Source organism: Musca domestica, unplaced genomic scaffold, assembly GCF_030504385.1.
Source record: "Musca domestica strain aabys unplaced genomic scaffold, Musca_domestica.polishedcontigs.V.1.1 45, whole genome shotgun sequence".
Taxonomy (NCBI): Eukaryota; Metazoa; Arthropoda; class Insecta; order Diptera; family Muscidae; genus Musca; species Musca domestica.
The window spans coordinates 813,690-834,920 of NW_026712335.1; the positions used below are offsets into that span (position 1 = coordinate 813,690).

At 34.9% G+C, this 21,231-nt stretch overlaps 1 protein-coding gene across 4 annotated transcripts; it reads right to left on the minus strand.

Moving 5' to 3' along the window:
- Nucleotides 1–2,086: 2,086 nt before the first annotated feature.
- Nucleotides 2,087–21,004, minus strand: LOC101899882 (ubiquitin carboxyl-terminal hydrolase 36). Of its 4 annotated transcripts, none has more exons than XM_005189006.4 (4): nucleotides 19,721–21,001; nucleotides 13,629–14,356; nucleotides 11,635–13,563; nucleotides 2,087–3,482 (listed from the first exon to the last, which is right to left on the minus strand). In XM_005189006.4, exons 1-4 carry the CDS (start codon nucleotides 20,112–20,114, stop codon nucleotides 3,150–3,152), a joined length of 3,384 nt encoding a protein of 1,127 aa, XP_005189063.2. In that variant the 5' UTR covers nucleotides 20,115–21,001; the 3' UTR covers nucleotides 2,087–3,149. The 4 variants fall into 4 exon arrangements, with proteins under 4 accessions (XP_005189063.2, XP_005189061.2, XP_005189060.2 ...); XM_005189004.4 differs by lacking the exon at nucleotides 2,087–3,482 and adding an exon at nucleotides 5,827–7,545 and having other exon boundaries at nucleotides 19,727–21,004; XM_005189003.4 differs by lacking the exon at nucleotides 2,087–3,482 and adding an exon at nucleotides 5,827–7,545 and having other exon boundaries at nucleotides 19,721–21,004.
- Between the last annotated feature and the right edge of the window lie 227 nt (nucleotides 21,005–21,231).

The window sequence follows — 21,231 nt, forward strand, 5'->3', positions numbered from 1 at the left end:
GCCGTTTAGCACAGCAACCATTATGAACAGTGTTTTAAGACTTACTATTGCCGAATTTAGTAGAAACATCAGATGAAATGGGATTTACATATGTGCCGTCTTCTTTGGTAACACTGTAATTATACTGAATTTTTAAGAAATTACAGAACTTTTTACCGTAAATTTAAATTTATATACAACACAACACTTTTGATTAAATTATATTTTTACGAAGAAAATAGGCCACGCTGATATCGGCAATACATTTAGAGGGGTTAAAATGGACCAAAAACACAAATTTGTTTCTGATTTTGCAAGAGATTTACAGGCTGAGATGAAAAATCTGCAACCAACTTCAGACTGCTGTCATTTCTATGCAACTCGTCCGACAGCTGTTAAAATTATTCCAGTGACAGCTCATTATATTGTTTACAAGCGTTCAAAAGCCTTTTGGTGAGAATTTTACAGAAAAAAGCTATTCGTGATGGAATCCAAGCGTGATGGTGTGATTTCTTTATATTTGGCTGGAAAACCACAAGTGGCTATAGTTAGAACACTCCAACATTTAAATGTGAATAAATCTTTTGTGTCTCGTACCATCGCTCGTTACCGTGATACTGGTAGCGAAACCCGACGTCAAGGAAGTCGACGGAAGAAAACAGCAACATCAGCAGAAATGGCTCGGAAAGTAAAGTAGCGACTTGATCGAAACCCACGTCGCAGTGGTCCAAAAATGGCTCGTGAGCTGAACATATCGCAACATTCCATTCGGCAAATATTGAAAAATAAGCTCTGCGTAAAGCCATTGAAATTCCAAAAAGTGCAAGAACTTACACCGCAGCAGAAAGAAAATAGACTCAAAAGAGCTGAAAGTTGCTAAAAATTATAGCGTTTGACTTTGTTGCGGTTTCTTTATCTCACCCTGTACAGCCCCAAAATTGTAGACTAATTGACGTAAAGTTTTGCTTTCAATTGCAAATGTTTTAAAACTAAAAGTCAATTCCCGGTGAAATCATAAACTCATGAAAAAATCTTAACATTGAATGTGATTTTTCAAAAAAAAAAAAAAAAAACTAAAATTACCCAGAAATCCGGGGTTCAAGATCCGGATCCACTTACCCAATATAAACAATGTAGGTATCGCTTATGAAAATACCTATCCAACAAGTGGTCACTTAATTTTTATAGACCCAATTTTATAGACCCTGATTTTACCAAAATGATAAAATTTGTGCTAATACCTTTTCTGGGTCCAGAGATATTCTCTTCTGGGTATGTTCAACCGGCTACGCGAACTGAAGTTTTCTAAATTGAACAGTTGTTGTAAGTAGCCGGCCTTCGGCGGTCATGCGACGACTTGTTGGATAGGTATAAGTTTTCAAACGATACCTATATTTCCTAAATCGGGTAAGTGGATCGGGGAAATCAATTTCCCGGAATCAGGGTAAAAATAACTACCCCTGGAAAAAATTTCGAAAAAATCAAAGAGTTTTTATTAAACTGGAGTTGTTCCAATTGGCCACAGCATTGAGGTTTTTAGTGCTAGGATCTTATTGGATCAGATTCGGAAATGACTTCAATATTTCCAAATTGTTTTGCTGTTGTTATTTTCATGGTCAAATATCAAATACAAATTTGTTTAAATATCAACATTGACTAAAAAATACAATGTTGTCACAATTTTTTACGGCGACAGTTATTCTCTAAAAACGACTTCACGTCGACTGTTATATCGACAATGATAATAGCAATCATTCATCGCCATCGACAAAAAACGACAACGACCTTATTACCATTATTATCGCCTCGACTTCATTTTGCGACAAGGACTGCAACGGTAATAGGGCCGATTAGCACGGTAGAGGAAAATCGTATTTGGACAGTGTATTGACAAAAACGCTGAACACTTCCCTTTTTCGACCTTTTTTTTGACGCAATCCTATTTTTTTTTGCACTTCATTTGATCCAGTATTCTAGGGTTCATTTTAAATGTTATGTTTTACTCATTCCAATTTTATAATTCAAAATTTAGTATTACTTTGTTTCCAACGGTTTAAATGTACACCAAAACAAAAATACCCAAACACAGAGAATACAGAGAATAGAATTTTTAATTGAATATATTGAAACTTGCAGTATCCGTTTGTTTAGTTTATTATTTATACGTTCTTTTTCATTGTATGCTATTATTAATATTATTTAGTTTTTGTTGTTTATCAGATAAAATATGTACAAAACTTATAATCTAAACTTATAAATATGTAATTTTTTTGTTTGTTTGTTATTTAAAACAAATTGTATGCATTCATTCTTTTTTCTGGTTATTTTAAATTCAAAAGAAATTATTTTCATTAATTGTTTCTTTTCATTCTTATTAGTTTTTCTCTTCTCTGGCTAAATATAGGAAATTCACAATAAAGTGTGATTGTTTTTAATATAAAATAATTGCATATATGTTTAAATAAAAAACATATTTTTTGTAAGTTTATTTGTTTCATTTTCTGTTTTACTAATATAATATATAAATGTTTATTGTGAATCAAAATAAAAAAGTGGTTCTGTGATTTTCATAATTGATAAAAATGTTTTTTTTTCCAAAATAGGAGTTTCTATGGGAGATAACTTATGTGAAAAAAGTGAATAACATGGATCATAAAAACTTTGCATATCGTTTTTATTGTATAGAACTGTAGCTAAGTACAACAAAAAAAGCTACAAATTGCAATGGTGAACTATCAAATAAAAATGTGTGGAGAAATTCATGCCTTGTGGCACATAACAAAATCAAATGGGGAATAATTAAAAGCAAAAAAAATCTAACTAAATATAAAAAAACAACAATTTTTTAATAAAAACTTATAATAGATTGGTTTCAATGAAAAAACGCAAGCCGAAAACAGTAACTAGATATAGCTATACACAATACATTAATCATTATTATGTGTTATTGGCATCTCTTGCACTGCTTTGCTTCGACGTCGTGTCCATTTAATTTTTAAGACACTTTTTGAAATTCTTAGCAATGGATTCCATTCTTTTTTTCTTTTTCTCATCATATAGTCCGAAAATACAATAATCATTTTTATTTTATTTTACTAAAAACATTTGAAATTACGTTAGCATACTTATCAATTAGTTTTTATTTGTATGGGGATAAACAATCTGGTTGGTTAAGAATCATTGCGTCTATGTGTATTGTTAGAATTATAGCCACCACCAGTACTAATCATATTCTTGCGGACAAACTTATGTGGAAATCTCTGAAATTTGAATTTATTGCGATGGAAGTTCTGTCGAAAGCCACCGCCGCTTCCACCCGTATGATGATAACGTTTCCAGCGCTTTTGATTTTCTTGCTCCTGGAATGGATTGTAGCCTGGCGTAGGGGCATTGGCATAAGGATCCCTAGGCGCTTTAACCTTTTTCTGACGACCCCGATCCATTTCGTTTTCTTCATCGTCCTCCCAATCACGTTGACGTTGTTCTCGTGCATCAGTTATTATCTGGAATGGAATAAAAGACAAAACATGGTGGTTTGTGTTTCGGAATCAGGAGGCAAAAAGTAATATTTGTTGTTCTGGGCCGGTTGCTGTGCTCGCCGGAGTCAACCTGGACGAAGATATTCACGTTCTTTTTTGGCATATTTCAAAGGTAGTTTTAGTTTGGGACTAAGGCTATTACACATTTAGATGTTTGGCGTACTATAATTGTTATGAACGAATAAAAAATTATCTGTTCCGCATCTCTGTCGAAAGTAAATATATACACATTTCACTTTTAAAATGTGAGGTTTTGCGTATTGAAGCTGGGTAAAACATCATTCCAAGAGTTTTAACATAGCAAAAGAATGGAATTTGTATTACTACAAAAAGTTCATTTTAGGTTTGAAGCAAATTACAAAAAAAAAAAAAAAAATGAACAACACGATACCATTGTTATTTTTGATGTAAATGTAGGCGCAGCTTCTTTGTAGGACTATTCGCCAGAGTAGGGAACATTTCCAAAATGTAAATCCTTCATTTCTCATTTTAAATTTTAGGAGATAAATAAATACATTTTATTTTCTTATTAAACTACAACACTGAAAATAAACTTTTTTCAAGAATACTATAGTTGCAATTTTTTTTCCAAAAATTCAGAACGTTCGTAGTCTCCATGAAATGTAGAATGTCCCAGCACAATTAAGTAAAAGAACAAATTGAAACAGCTTTGCACTAGATGAGTGGGGAGAATATGATTCATTCCAACATAATCCTGACAACCTTCATGTTTTCAGGGGAAGCTATTACATTTATCCATAGCTCAGGTATTTCCACATCTTAAGTCACATTAAAGTATTGAGGGAGAGTAGTCCTCACCAATGTGAAGTTGGAGTTGATCCATTAAGACATGAATATCGCAGGATTTTCTTCACTCTCTAAAAGGATAGCATGATATAAAGGATGATCAGCAACTCAGGTATCGAATAGAGTTCCATGTACCGATGGATTTTGTGGATGGTTAATTTTTACAAAAGTATATCTGATGCATAAAGCTTTAGTCCATTAATTACATTATGACTGGTCAGGGATAGATAAATCCAACAAAGACTGAATTGTGTACTATTCCCCCGGAAGCATGAGTTCTCCAATTTCTCTATCATAGCCTCCATTAAATGTAGAATGACCCAGCGTAATTCATTCCAACATTATCCTGACAACCTCTTCATGGGTATAGGGGGAGCTATAAAATGTATCCATAGCTCAGGTATTTCCACATCTTAAATCACACGGAAGTTTTGAGGAAAGTTTATTGGTAGTCCTCACAAATGTGAAGTTGGAGTCGATCCATAAAGATATGAATATCCCAGGATTTTCTTCACAACCTTCATTGCCTTAATGGATGGCATGATATAAAGGATGATCAGCAACTCAGGTATCGGAGAGAGTTCCATATACCAAGAAGAGAGTTCTTCATTCTCCTCAATCGTAGCTTATATCCAATTTCTAGCTATCGTTGCCAAAAAAATTCTCTGAAAACAAACGATCTTGGTGTGATCCAGGACGAATGTTTTAACTGAACACGGAACGGGTCTTATAACTTTCTGCTCCCAAAAGATGTAGGAAAAAGAGGTGGACTCAGGCGGTGGGAATATTTTCACTTGTGTCCAAGTTAAACACCACACAGTGCTACAATTGGAAACTTATTTGCAAACAAACTCTCATGGTACACTCCAGGACTAATGTTTTAGCTGGAGGAGGAATGCTGAGTAGGTTCTTATAGCTCTCTGCACCTGAAAGAACTCCTGGTCTATATTCAAGAATTGAATCAAATCTAATACAATTTTAATGATGTATGGGGTTTGTGATACTTTGTAGATATAATCCGTAATCGAACAAGATCTAGGGACAAATTCTTGCATTCGATATTGAACAAATTTCAATTGAAATTCATTTTTGTGTGCTTATTTTAGATTGTTTTAAATAAAGGCTTAAATTTACATACTCAAATTCTTTTTGATCGAGATTTTTTCGATATCGATTGAAAGAATTTGTCCCCAATTATTGCCACAAAAAGAGCGGTGTGACTGCCTCCTTCTTCCCGAGTTGGGATCACACAAAATCAAATTGATTAAAATCAATTTAGTCCAAACGTATATTGGTTTTGAGAACGACAATTAAATGTTCTTTTTTACCATCGAATGTCATACAAATAGGTTACAGTTTTTAAAACTTTGACACCATGGGAAGACATGCACGGCGACTTATTTTGCTGCTCCGTTTCAGAAAATATATTTAAAAATGATAATTTAAATGACCAATATTTGTTGAATTTCTTCTATTGGAAAGCAATAATCTCGAACATATATATTTCTTATAATTATAACATAGATAAAATATCTATATACATAATATGTATTTGCGTGAGTGAAACTCCTTTTTGTTTGCGTTATTTACATATAAATTACATTTACATACTTCATTTATTGTTACAGATTCTTATTCTCTTTTTTTCATTTTCATTTACATTGTCAGCAATTAAATTAATTATAAATAAGTCATATACGAATACTATGATATAATATGCTAAATAACTAAAAACTAAAACTAAAGGTATATTAAAAAATAATAAAATAATTTAAATTAGCTATAATTAAACTTTTCGTCCATTAGAATGGGGTTTTTAGATTTAGATTTTCGTCTGTCTGATTCGAAATAGAGCGAAAACAATAATATGCATCACAGATCTCCGGGCAACAAGGCTTCTAGAGATGGTTGGAATGCTGCTAGTGCTAGGATTCAAAACATTTGTGAGCTGTATTGGCTATGGGCGGAGGACTCCTCTCTTATACTTTAGTATCGATTAAAACTAATGTTAATACAATTTTGTATATATAATTTACAATAACAAAAAGGATTTATGATTTATGTGCCCCTATTTGTTGGCTGTTTGATTTTTTGCAACACTTGTAGTGCTTTTTATAATTATGCTCATAGTTATCATTTAGTTGTGTGAAAAAATATGTTTAAAACAAAAGAATGGGGATTTCTACTGGCTCCTTGTTGGCCAAAAAAGAAAATAAAAAAGTTATAACAATTCTTAACAGCAGTTTATGTGAATGAATTATTTCGCATATTTTTTGTTTGTTTGAATATAAAAACTTACAAATAAGAACAAAACACAGGAGGAGTAAGAAGAAGAAGGCTGATTATTAATAATCATCTCTGGCTTGTGGAGCCTTAAATGGTTTTCGTAATATACAACATAGCAGCACCATCATAAAATCATTAGGAAACACATATGTTTCATCATATATTCCTGTTATAGTTTATCCATTGAGTCCTCAGAAATCTGGAATATTATGTCATTGATTGTTGTGGCTAGAGTGGGAGTGGTGGGCTCATTATCCGTTGAATTTGGCGACAGACAATAGGTGTTTATAACTGTGGTGGCGGTGGTTGCTGAACTACAAGAGTCTAGGTTATTTTGCTCTTCACCAGCAATTGCGGTTGTTGTTGGAGCTTCTGTTGCATTCGCTACTGCTGCTGGTGGTGGTGATGATGACTCATCCTTTAAAGTATTGTTATCATCCTCCTTTGTCGATTCTGAACAATTTTCTGGCAGAGGTAGGCAGTTTTTATCGTTTATATTTTTAAGGTCAATGCGAAGAGCTGGTTGCACTTTTCCACATCTTCCACTTGTACTAGTAGCTGGGTTGCTATCATTCCCAATGTCATCGTATAACATGGCCACATAGCAAGAATCATCAAAATCAAAGTTTTCCGATTTTAACATATCACCATCGTCGCCATCATTGTCGTCGTAAAAACTAACTTCTCTCAGGAAATTTGTTGTGGCATCGCTAGACACGAGATTTATAATGTCACCATCCTTATCGTCTTCACGCAGTAGATGTGGACTATTATCCTCCTTGGCGATGTCTTGATCTTGTTCAAGATCACTATCCATGTGGCAATCATCTATGCTGCTGTTGTTGTCATTATTGTGAAGTGGTTGGTGGTGGTGGTGGTTGCTGTTTATGTTGTTGTCGTCTTCTATCCGTTTCTCATCAAACAAATAATAATTCTAAATTGAAGGGAAGTGGAAAATAGGATAATGATGCTAATTTCTTGTTTTGTAATTTTATTTACTTGGTATTTTTTTAGCATGTCTTGTTTAAGGTAATACAAATAAAAAAAGAACAAATCTAAGGTATATGACAAACTCAAAAATTTAGTTTCATTAAAAAAACAAAAGATAACAATAGTGAGAGGCAAAAATATGTAGAAGTGAAGAAAAAAAAACTAAAAAATTGTATATACCAAATAATAAAAATACACCAAAAGACAAGAAAATAATATCGTGCGTAGAGATTTTGCTTGATTTGTTTGTTTTTTTTTTTGTTCAATGAAGTGGAAGAAAATTGCAAAAATATGTAAATCTCAATATTTTTGTAAGAAAAAAATCGAAGCCGACGAATTGGTTTAATTTAGGTGACAATATTTACAAAGTCCCTGGGGGAAAAAGATTTTTGTTAAGTGCATACACCATCATTTTACAACATACAGGGTGAGATGAAAAAACTGCAACCAATTTCAGACTGCTGTCATTTCTAAGCCACTCGTCCGACAGCTGTTAAAATTATTCCAGTGACAGGTTATTATATTGTTTTCAAACGTAAAAAGGCATTTTGGTAAGAAATTTCCAGAAAAAAAGTTATTCGTGATGGAATTCAAGCGTGATAGTTTGATTTCTTTATATATGGCAGGAAAGCCATAAGTGGCTATTGTTAGAGCACTCCAGCATTTAAATGTGAATAAATTTTTTGTTTCGCATACCATCGCTCGTTACCAATTACGTGATACTGGTTGCGTAGCCCGCCGTCAAGGAAGTGGACGGAAGAAAACAGCAACATCAGCAGAAATGGTTCGAAAAGTAAAGAAGCGACTTGATCGACCTTGGACATTCCAACAGGACTCAGCACCACGCGCCAACCAAGAATGGTTACAAAATGAGGTCCCTCTCTTCATTTCCAGCGCAAAATGGTCACCAAAATCTCCGGATACCAATCCGTTGGGCTATTGTGTCCGTAGTATCTTGGAAAGCAAGGTTGGCACTAAAAATACCAAAATGCCGATAATCTCAAGCTAACGCTTCGCCGGGAATGGGCCAAAATACCGCAGAGCAACATTCGAGCGACATGTGATGGTTTCATTGACCGTTTGATGGCTATATTTCGTGCCAAAGGTAACCAAGTCGAACAAACCTAAACTTATTCTAAAATTTGATGCTATTTCCGACATTTTTTGCTTTCATTTCATAAAATTTAAAAAGAAATTTAAAAATTATGTCGTTTGTCTTTGTTGCAGTTTTTTTATCTCACCCTGTCAGATCATTTGGACTGATATTGACCCTTTAGTGAACAATTAACCCGAAATCGGTCGAAGATATATATGGGAGCTATATCTAAATGTGAACCGATTCTCACCAATTTCAATAGGCTTCGTCCTTGGACCAAACAAATATTGTTTGAAAAATGTCATCTCAATCGGATAATAAATGCGACCTGCATTTTATTCACAAAAATACATGGACAGACGGACTGACGTGCATACATCGACACAGAAAGTGATTCTATGAAGATCCTCAAAAATAACTATGGGTCTATCTCGCCCTAGTCCATGTTACAAACAAATGCTCAAAGACATAATACCCTTACCCCTACGTGGTGTAGGGTATAAAAACGGCTATGTATGTATTTCCTCATATTCTTTGAAACTAAAGTAAAAAAAAAAAACCATGGGGAAAATTATGTTACTTTAAGAAGAACTAGAATGTTTTAGACGGAAATTTAGAGACGGTCCAAGTAAATGATTTCATTTAATTTTTACAAAAGCTTTTCCAATTCCTATATGTATTATACACCATAAAATTTGTGACTTGGATTTTCACTGATTATTGCAATTTTCTTTCTATTCATTTAAGATTTTTTTATTTTTGTAAATGTAAAGTGAGCAGAACCAACCATTCAAATACTAAAATATACAGTATTAGTAGATAATTTTGTGTTTAATTCTTTGATTTTCAATTGTTTGTGAGAATTTTCTTATTTCGTTTGAAAACATTTGATAGAAGACGACACTTATATACAACTTTTTAATTTTTTTTTAAACTTATGTTTTCCTTCAACTCATGAAAATTGTGTTTCGTGTGTTTATTTTTTTTCCAAGATAGGGAAGTTATTTGTTGTTGATTTTTATCGTGGTATGACCAATGTTAATTTGCTATATAGCAAAGGTAAGACTGATTAAAGCGAAGTATCGTATGTATTAATGTCAAAACTTCATCCTGTGGCAGGCAGTGCGATGATATAGAATGAGAACAAAGTTGAAATGTTAAGATGATTACAACCTAGAGCATTTTGCCAGAGCTAGAATTTAGCTACCCTGTAACACCTCGAAATATACATTTTAGACCCCACAAAGTATATATTCTTGGTCAGTATAAAATTCTATGTCTATTTAGCGATGTCCGTCCGTCTGTGGAAATCACTCCAGCTTCCGAACGAAATGAAGTAGGTTGATAACATTTTACTCGAATGTATATTATGTCTGCAGTACTTTTGGTATTGAAAATGGGCCATGTCGGTCCACGTTTTGGTATAGCCCCCATATGATGGTACCTTCCGATTTTCGGTATTTGGGTGTTTTAAGCGGCATTATTCACCGGAATTATTTCAAATTTGGCATTTTAAGTTCGTAATGGATACTACAGCCTATGACACAAACTTGTCTGTGCAGGTCCACGTTTTGGTATAGCCCCCATATGATGGTGCCTCCCTACTTTCGATATTTTGATGATTTTAGAGACATTATACACCGGAATTATTTCAAATTTGGTATTTGAAGTTTGTAATAGCTTATGACAAAAGTTGCCTATGCTGGTCCACGTCGTCGTATAGACTCTAATATAATGGCTACATTAGGTATTTTCAAGATTTTAACATAATTCAACAACGGAACAATGGATTGCGGAAGGATTTTGGTGTGAAGCCCTTCAAAATACAGCTGGTGCAAGGATTGAATACGGACCGGCCTACCGCAACGCAGAACTGTTGGGTGAATGGATTCTTGGAAAGTTAGCCGAAGATTCCCCTTTTTCTATCCAAAAATTGTGTTCCGCGACGAAGCTCATTGTTGGCTCAATGGACAGAATTTCGATTTCGGAGTGAATATTAGCCAGGAGTATTGCAAAAGCTACTAACGCATCCAGAAAAAATCACAGTTTGTTACTGTGTATGGGTTAATGGTATCATTTGACCTACTTTTTCAAAGTATCGCTTGATACTGCGAAGCTTGACTTGCATGACATGTGGTTTCAACAAAGCAGTGTCCCATGCCACACAGCATAAGGAATTATAAAGAGGCAAAATAATCACTCGGGATCGGTCATTTGGCTGCCTAAATTTACGGCTTTTCAACTATTTTTTGTGGGGCTACGTTACGTCTATACAGGCGAGCCCGCTTCAATTTACGCATTGGAAGACAAAATTGAAGAATTTTTACGTGAGATACCGGCCGAAATTTTGGGAAGAGTATTTCAAAATTTCTGAACCGAGCAAAGTCGCGGTCAAAATTTGCATGAAATAATGTTCTAACTTTGAATTGTATGGAATGTATTATCAATTCATGCATTTTTTCGAAATCCTTTACTGATAAATAACCAATTATGTCCCACTGCAATTATTAAAGAATGGTTATTGTCACGATGGTTTTGTATTAATTTCAAGTTGATTTTAAAAGAATGAATATAACATGGGAATTGTATATTCAGTGCAAAGTAGTTTAAGTATGTGTTTGGAATATTAAAAAAAAAAAGAAATGTTCAAATAAATGTGCAGTGTGTCTGTCAAATGCTGTTTGACATTTTTCTATCAATCTGATCTTATACGATCATATGATGCACTTCTTTTCAGTCTTACATTTGCGCATGTTTAAACATGATATTTTGTAATTTCATCAAATTTAATTTTTTGATTTTTAATAATATAAAAGTTAACTAAGTACTACCTTGCCAAACTTAAGAATTTTGTTGTTGTAAAATTTCGAAAAAAAGAGATGTTTAAATACATAACGTAAAAACGACATGTTACGAGTCGAGTTCAACAACACTTACCTCTCTTTCTATTTCACTTTGTTGTCCATTCCATGTCAGGACCGGTGCTCCATAGCCGCGATGTGATTGCTTCAAGAGTTCGGAGACAGTGGTGTCTGTTGCTGTTTCACGTTGATAACCATTGCCCACAAAGTTCTGTTTGCCAGCGTTTTCTTTTTTAAGACGTTTCGAGTTTTCGCCTACTGCATTATTGTGCAGTGACTTTGCGCTGGCAAAAGGATTTTTCGGATTCTTGGGCAATTTTTCAGTTGTGGGACTGACACAGGCGCTGATAGGATGCAATGATGTAACTTGCCAAATGCCGGAATTCGTTTTGACTACAGGTGGTGATGGAGGTGTTGAATTTGATCTTTTGAATTGTGGCTTCGACGGAACTGATTTTATATCTTCCGAATCAGATGAGGAGGTGTCACTTGTTGGTGTAGTAGAGGTAACGGTAAATTGTTGATTTTGTGATTTCTTTTTGAGTGGCGATAAATAGTTTGAGGTCGCTAATGTGGAACGCTTATTGAATATTTCATCAATTGTTTCGGATGATTTTTTTGAACTGATGCCATTGTAATGTACGGATGAGGAGCCTGTGGCTTCGGCGCTAGTTACCGTAGTGGATGAGGCTGCCTTCTTAATTTTAGTACCAGTTGTTGGCTTGCAATCGTTGTCATTGTCATCATCATTGTCTGAGGAAGATGATCCTGCTGCATTGGACCATGATGAAGAACTTTGGCGTCGTTTTAACGGATTCGACATCAAAGGCGTTTTGTCAGATGATGATGATGTTGAGGAGGTCGACATTATGCCATTTGTGGTTATAGGCGTAGCCACATCCGTCTCATCATCTGATTCCCAGACATATGGAACAAGACTTTTGATTGCAACAACGGGGGCAGGTGACTTGGCAAAGCCATTTGTTAATGGCGCCTTTGTGTTGTTGGTGGTGGTGCTATTCACTTCGGCAGATATCAATTTAGGCATACTTGGCAGTGTTGATGTTGATGAACTTACAACCTCATTTTCGTCATCGTCGTCATCGGAGGAACTCTCGTTACCATTTTTAACAGTATTAACTTGTCTTTTATTTGCTGGGTCACCCAGTGCACGCTTCGTGTTCGCAGATTCTTGAAATTTACCGGTCCCCACAACATGGAGACCGTTACTGTTGCTATTACTTTTCAAACTGTCGAAAACAGAATTCGAAGCTGCCGTAGATGTGGTAGAGGATGTAGCCGAGGCACTAGTAAGCGACGATGTTGCAAGACTTGTTTTTACTGAGGGGCTTGATGGTGTTCCCCCGTTGTTATTCTTAAAGTGAATCATTATTTTACTACTATCTAATCCAGTCGTATTTTTACTGGGATTTGTGGCATTCCGATTTAGTATTAATTTACTACCTCCTCCATTTGTCAAGGGAGAAGAGGTGCCGTTGCTATAACCGGGCGGCAGTTGTGGCCCTATTATACGTTGCGGACTGGAGTTCACAACATGACCATTGACTTTTGTTGTCTGTAAATCTTTGAGATTTGTAACAGTACTTTGCGCCACGGCTCCACTAACCTGTGTGCTAGTCACCTGTCGCGCGGGCTGTGTATCCATTTCGTAAAATATTATGTACGCATTTGTATTGCAAACATTTTGCATTGATATTGGCCGGACATAACTGTCATCGTAGTTGTAGTACGTTCCGGATTCTGTTAGACCAATGGCTGTGTAATGACCACAATGTTGGGAAGCACCCAAATGGGTTACCATTGCCACTAGACGATAAGTCAATTGTTCACCGGGAATTTTGCGTGAGGCAAACTTTGTTAGATCCAGTCTAGGTTTTATGGTTATTTGTTTGTTGATTTTAGTGCCGGAAATAGAGAAACGTTTTAGTTGAATGCAGAGGGCAATTGGAGCCCGGTCCAATGAAAATTGTTTTGTTGCCGAGACCTAAAATTAATATAAAATGGGGCATTAGTTCCGAATACATTTTGTTTTCTATTTTTATTACTTACCTTTTTCTTGCATGCTTCACACTTGTAGCCCATATCTTCCAAACGCTCACGGGCAAAATAGCCCTCCAATGCTTCATTTATTGTATCCGCCTTGCGTATGTCCAGCAAAAGGTCTTGGAAATGTTGAAAAGTTACTGAAACATGTTGGCAGGACAAACATTTCACCGACGTTTTTAAATAACCGCCAAGAATTTGATTTAAGGGGGTCGTCTCCTTGCTGTATTGATCCAATTCCTTGTAGTTTCGGAACCTCTGCAAGTAGGATTTCTCCATGGCTTCAACCAAGTAACGTAAAAATTCATGGGCATCTTCCTGGCGACCCATTACTAAATGTTTACATATGGATTTAAGTTTTGAGTAAACAAAATAGGGCCTTATGGCCGATTGGCTGTTTTGTGAGGCCTGCAGTGTCTTGGCCATTGCACAAATGATACAACCAGAATCAGTGGATTCACATCTCTCCATGTGTGCCGAATCGGACATTAACCAATTGGCCATTGAGGACACGTGAAACAGGGCCTGCAGCGTTGAGTTCAAGTAACAGGTATTACCCACATTCATCATGCCCACACCGACATTCCATTTACGCCCGGTGGCCTTCCATCCAATACGTACATTTTCACGTGGAAAAAGTACCCGTTTGGGTGCGGGCAACTCATTGGGGCTCTGGGGCTGTTGGTTTCGTTTTCCCGGTGTCGTCGTTGCAGCTGATGTGTTACCATTGGCATCTGTTGTGTTGTTCGTTTGACACACACAGTCATAGATGGAAGAAGTAGAACAAGAAGAACAGAAGAATTCATTATCAGATTCGTCATAATTGTTGTATTTGTTATGATAATAATAGTAAAGTCTTCGTAAGACATTATAGCTTGGTTTAAATATGAAACGATAGAGCAGCCATAACACCAAATAGTCCAATGCGATACAACGCAATGTTTCCAATAGTAAGGCGCTCCAAACTTTCATTTGGAAAAGTCAATGATGTGGTATTTGTTTGGTAATGCTTAAGATATGAAAATTTCACACACAAAGCTCAAGGATGATGGTGCAGCAAATAATTTAGTCATGGGCAAAAGAATTTTTTTGTGTTCTGTTCTTATAACAACACTTCTTGACCAAGGGATGAATTTTGTTTTGTTTTTTTTCACAATTTCTTTCGTCGCCTGGCTTTACAATTTAAATTAATTTTTGTTTCCATCCGCAGAAAATGTTCATTGTCGTTTCCTTATTGGCTTATTGGCGATTGTGGGAATACTAATTTTCCACTTTTTTTTTTGTTCGTGAATTTTCCGTTTTCCCTTTCAGCGTACATACACAGTCGTACATACAACCTAATAACGCACTATTCATACGTATGTTCTAGGGAAATAATTTCTTGCGCGTATGCTTGGTTATTTTTTGCTTGCTTTGTGAAAAATTCACGAGTTTCTTATTTATGTATATTTTCAATACACTATATCATCATCAATGCGAGTGCTTCAAAATCCTCGTGTCATTCTATCCACCAATCTTGTGTTTTTATTCTTCTTCGTTCTTTTAGCTCTTGTTTTTTTATCTCTCTTTCTCTCACTCTCTGGTCAATGTCTTTGTTGTACATAGCGGTTTGTTTTTGTTTCTCATGCAAAGCACAACATTTCGCAATCGAAGGTAGTGTGTATGTATGTACATAAGTACCAGAGAAAGAGCAAAAAGTTCTGGGTGGGTGTGTGTGTATGCATTTGTACAGCGATAAAAGCAAACAATGCATGAAAATAAAAATACCACGCATAGATTTTGTTTGACAGCTACCACAGTTGCACTAAAGAGTAGTGAACACTTTGGTAATGAATGGGAATACAATACAGTAAAAACTGTATAAAATATTTCTCGGTCGTTTTTAGCTATTATAAAAGTAAAAAATCCTTACTGAAAACCTGCTAATTGATGACAATAGGAAATTAATATGAGAGTGACTAAGATCAGGGGTGTAGCTATACATTTGATATAAACTGTATATAGAGGTTAAAAAAACGATTTTATAATTTTGAAGCTTAGTCCGAAGTAAGGGTAAGGGGAAAGGAAATTACAAAAAAATGCTTGTACCGATATTCTGGCAATTCCTTTTGTACCCTTATTTTTACACAAAAATATAAACAAAAATGACCGTAAAAGCAATGATGAATAACAAAATTGCATTGTATAAATGCAAGAGACAGGTTCAAAGCAGAACAATAAGAATGGATTTAGAACAACTTCTAGTCTGTTACACATTCTTTCCAATACATGGGTTCTCGCAATTAATTTGTTTACAAAACGTAAAATTGCAGGTTCAAAATCACAAACAAAAAATAAAAAAGTTTGACAAGTGGATTCTGAAAATAAAACGAATACTTTTTTCCACAGTTGGGCTATAATCTAATCTCTCGTTGGCCGTGGAAGTTTGCCACTTTTAGCTGCTACGAATGAGATATTTCATTTGGTATTTTTGTAATAGTCTGAGGTGACATATCTTGGTCAAATCTGGAACTTCAATTTGCAAACAAGTAAATGCTATTGCCTTGGAACTACGAAAACTTGCTTATAAGACGACATCGACCGGCTTAACAATAAGAACAACTTAAAATACATTGACCAAATTCGCTTATTTTATATAAAAAAACATTTCGAAAAAAAAAAAACAATTTAAATATGTATGTACATTTCAGTTTGAATATATTGAACATTTTGGTACAAAGGACTATATTTCCAATATTAGAGCAAGATCCCAGATGTTTCAAAAAAATCTTGATTATAATCAATCTAAGATACACACAATTACACAACTATAACCCATATGAGGTCCTAATCAGTATGATATACGAGATTTAAACATCTTTCATTGAAATGCTTAAACGCTATAGGCTGTTATATGCCCAAGTCCTTTTAATATTTTAAGTCATTTTCAGGAAGCAGCTTGCCTACATTTCATTTTCTATACATTTTTTTTAAAGTATTTCTACCATCATTAAACAAATAGCTTGGTATTAACAAAAACAAGTAATGCATGTGCTGTGTGTCTCTTTTTATTAACAGGAAGAAGAAGAATATCGTAAACAATAACATGTTTTTACTTTTTTCAATTGGTAGCTGTGCTTTATAAATAAACTAGCTGAACCCGGTGCGCTTCGCTACCCCTTTTGATTTTATATGCATTCAAAATTTTATTTACGAATATATGTTGGATAAAGAAAACCAAATTTAAAAATTAAAAAAAAATATTGCACTAATTTAATGCGTTAATAAACAAAATCATTACAAAAGCAGTAACATGACATGCATACACGAAGGGTTTGTCCTTTGGATTTATTTATTTCATAGCAAATACCAAGCGTGCAGGAAACTGCAATTTTTTTAAGTAGAGTGGCATTTCTATTGCAATTAGTGAATTCGAGATAGCAACATACTTCGCCGTAATAAGCGTATTTCAAATAAATTGTTGTGTTGTTTTTTAGTGTTAGCCTAAGGCGTTGTGGGTCAATGCTTCTTATTAAAATCATATCCCAATCTGATCCGATTTAAATATAATTTTAAGAAAATTACTTTTACACCAAATTCCGCCACACCTTTCATATTTCATTGAAATTGGTGCGTCAAATATGTGAAATCGGCCGAGAATATATATATGGGAGCTATATCCAAATCTTAACTAATTTCCAATTAATTTATCACATTTATTATTATAACAAAATTCCGCCACACATTCTGAATTTCATTGGAATCGGTCATATATATCGTGTTTGGTGCATAATATGTATGAAATCGGCCGAAATATATATGTTAGCTATATCCAAACCTCAACTGATTTCAATATAATTGTGCAATTTTTGCTGGTGCCAGATTTTGTCTCTCTCGCTTTGGGTGCATCAAATATGTGAAATCGGCTGAGTATATATATGGAGCTATAATCACATCTGAGCGTATTTGAATATAATTTGTCAAATGTGCATCAAATATGTGAAATCGGCGGATAATATATATGGGAGCTATATCCAAATCTGAACCGATTTTAATATAATTTGACTAATTTATTTTCTAATCAAAATCCCGTTACATATTCCAAAATTCTTGGAAATCGAACATATATATCGTGTATGGTGCATAAAATACTTGAAATCGGTCGAAAATATATATGAGAGCTATATCCAAATCTGAACCGATTTTAATATAATTTGACAAATGTATATTTGTTTTAATTTCCGCTACACATTTCAAATTTCATTGAAATTAGAGATACATAGCGTGTTTGGTGCATCAAATACATGAAATCGGTCGAAAATATATATGGGAGCTATATCCAAATCTGAACCGATTTCAATATAATTTGAAAAATTCATTTTTGCTCCCGATTCCGTTACTTATTTTAAATTTCATTAAATTTGGACATACATATCTGGTTTGGTCCACCAATCACATGAAATCGGCCGAAAATGTATATGGGAGCTATATCCAAATCTGAACCGATTTCAATATAATTTGGGAAATAAATTTTTTTAGATAAAATCTATCACACGTTTCAAATTTCATTGAAATTGGGGATACATAGCGTGTTTGGTGCATCAAATGCTTGAAATCGACCGAAAATATATATGGGAGCTATATCCAAATCTGAACCGATTTCAATATAATTTGACAAATTTATTTTCGGATCAAATCCCGTCACATATTCCAAATTTCATTGGAATCGAACATTCATATTGTGTTTGAGGCATCAAATGAACGAAATCGGTCGAAAATATATATGGGAGCTATATCCAAATCTGAACCGATTACAATATAATTTAGCAAACTTATTTTTGTTCCAAATTCCGTTACGCATTCCAAATTTAAAGACTGTATCTTCAACCAATCAATAGATATGTGCATATAAAATCTAAATTTTTGGGAGGTACCTCCGATTCTGATGCTATATCTCCAGTTCCAAGTGGAAATTCAAAAATGTATATAGCCTATGTTACTTTCAGGCGATGTTGCAGTATATATGGAAATTTTCAGGAAAATCTATTCAGCGGTTTTCGAGTCCATAAATTACAAACAAACAAACAAACAAACAAACAAACAAACATACAAACATTTTCCTCTTTTATAGATATAGATATGTGTGTTTGTGGCGACATTATGACGAATCATACTTGTTTCCAACAATGCAAAAACGAAAAAGAATATGTTCATATAGAAGAGTAGGAGGAGTAACAAGACAAAGAAATGGATAAAATTTGCACATATTATTGAAAATTAAAATCTAAATCGCCGTAAAGCACGTGATTGTAAATTAAAAGTGAAAAAAACGTGTTGTTATTAATGGAAAACAACAACAACAATAATATCTCTCTAGCTTATAAACGAAACCTTTTCACCTGGCAACACCTCTCGCTTTAGTCTCGTCTTGTCAAGAGAAACAAGAAGCAGCATGACACTTTTTATATTTTATAAACATATGCCCCATCTCTTTCACTCTCATATCAAAGCAAAACAAAATGACGCGGTGTTGTAATTTTTATAAACACGCACGCACATACAAACACACACACTCACACGTATATACGATGTGGGGAAAACATAAATTTTCTTTTCGGAATGGTAAAAGGCAGCGGGAAATAAAATAGAAACTCTTGATTTAGAGAAAAAAATGGTACACGTAGTGTTACCGGCAGGCCGGTCATCACAATTTGCGCCATTATTTTTGCAGTTTGGAGAAAAAAATGTCTACAATCCACATATTTTGATTTTGGGCTTTCCAAAACTGTGGGTGACTTCCCTATATTCGAGAGCTGTATGCGCTCGACAGAAGCCAACAATTTGACATGCAGCAAATTATCTTCATCTGTTGCAAGGACTGAGCTATTATTTGTTTTAGATTCACCTATGGCTTTGTTGCTGGACAGCCAGCCGGCCATCGAATCAAACAATTCCTCCCTTAAGGTGGCACAAACATTTGCCATCGAGACTGTATGTTGTATATACGATAAGAGGAAAGAAACAGACATGTTTTTTGTTGTATGGCAAAATGCAACGTAAGAAACAACGGAAACAAAATAAAAACTCTTCAAAAAGCAATAAAAAAACAGTACACTTACGCTTACCGGCAGCACTGTCATCACCATTTGCGCCATTGTTGTTATTGTTGCAGGTTGCTGGAGACTTTCTGCCATTCTCCTGGCCATTATTGATGCCAGTCGATGGCTTCAAGACGATGTATTTGGATTTTAGACTTTCCAAAACCGATTGGCCATAGTTGGTGACTTCCTCATATTCGATTTTCGAGAGCAGTACCCGTTTGGCGGAAGCCACCAGTTTGTCATGTAACGAATCATTGTCGTCAGTTCCAAGCACTGAGCTACCATTTGTTTTAAGTTCATCTGGTGCTTTGTTGTTGGCAGCTGCTGAGCAGCCAGTGGCCGAACCGAACAATTCCTCCCTTAAGGCGGCATTTACATTTGCCGTAGTCTCACAAACCACGGAGACTGGCATGGAGTTGGTGGACGTGGGAGTTTGTGGTGGAATTTTGATGATTTTTGTTATTTCTCTTTTGGCTCAAAACGAGTGGCTTAACAAAAACAATATATGTATTTTGAGGTTATATTTTTGTTTAATTGATGGAGCAAACACAACAAACTAAGACAGCGGGTGCGGTCCCAAAGAAATGAAAGGCTTTGTCTGGCACCCGCTACGTTCCTCTTCCTACACGACAATATTCAAGTTTATTTCCGCCAACTTCGATGTAATGGAACCAATTTCTAATCCTTTGGTTGTTTCTTTCTGTTGTCTGCTGATTTCTCTCTACACTTCTTGCTACTGCTGCTGTACTTTTGCTACACCACATACAAACACTCATCAAGAAAAAATCTCCTTGAACGTCCTTAAGTTTGGCTGCTTATTATTGATTGCCCTTTTGCGGTTGATTAGTGTGTGTGTGAGTGTGTTAGTTAATATTTTTTAGAAATTGCAAAATGTTCATTATTTTTCTTTTTTTGTTTTGCGCGGCGTTTATCGCTCCAATATCTGGCATAAGACCTTATTTTTTGTTGCAACACTACTTTTTACACGTTTTTTTATGCCATATTCTTTTGGTGTTTTTTCGCGTTCAATGATTTTTTTCCTCTTTTTGTGGCTATTTTCACGACATTCGACTTATTTTATGACCGATCTTTCGAAGCTTTCCAAGGAATATACGTTGAAAATTCCACATAAATGTTGTATAGAGCAAAATACTCGTCCGATTTTTTACATATTTCCGCTATTATTGGTGGTATAAAAATACGAAAGAAAATTTTCTACGAGTTTTTTACGGCTTGCGACGACAAAAAAAATGTGCTTGTCTTCCCGTTCTTTCCGCAGAAAATTGCTTTTATGTGGACGAGTATCGATTACTTTGTGTACACGAAGTGAATGAGTGAATAACACCCTGTGTTCGTGGTGCCTTAAATTATGAAGTATGACGGTTGTCAAATGGAATGTGGTTTACATAGACATATAATGGCATGACTTTTGCCTGGAAATGAAATTTACAACGCTTTGGTTTATTACAAACACTTTGAAAATAATATTTAAATTATAAAAATAAATAATAGATAAAGGCGGCTCTACC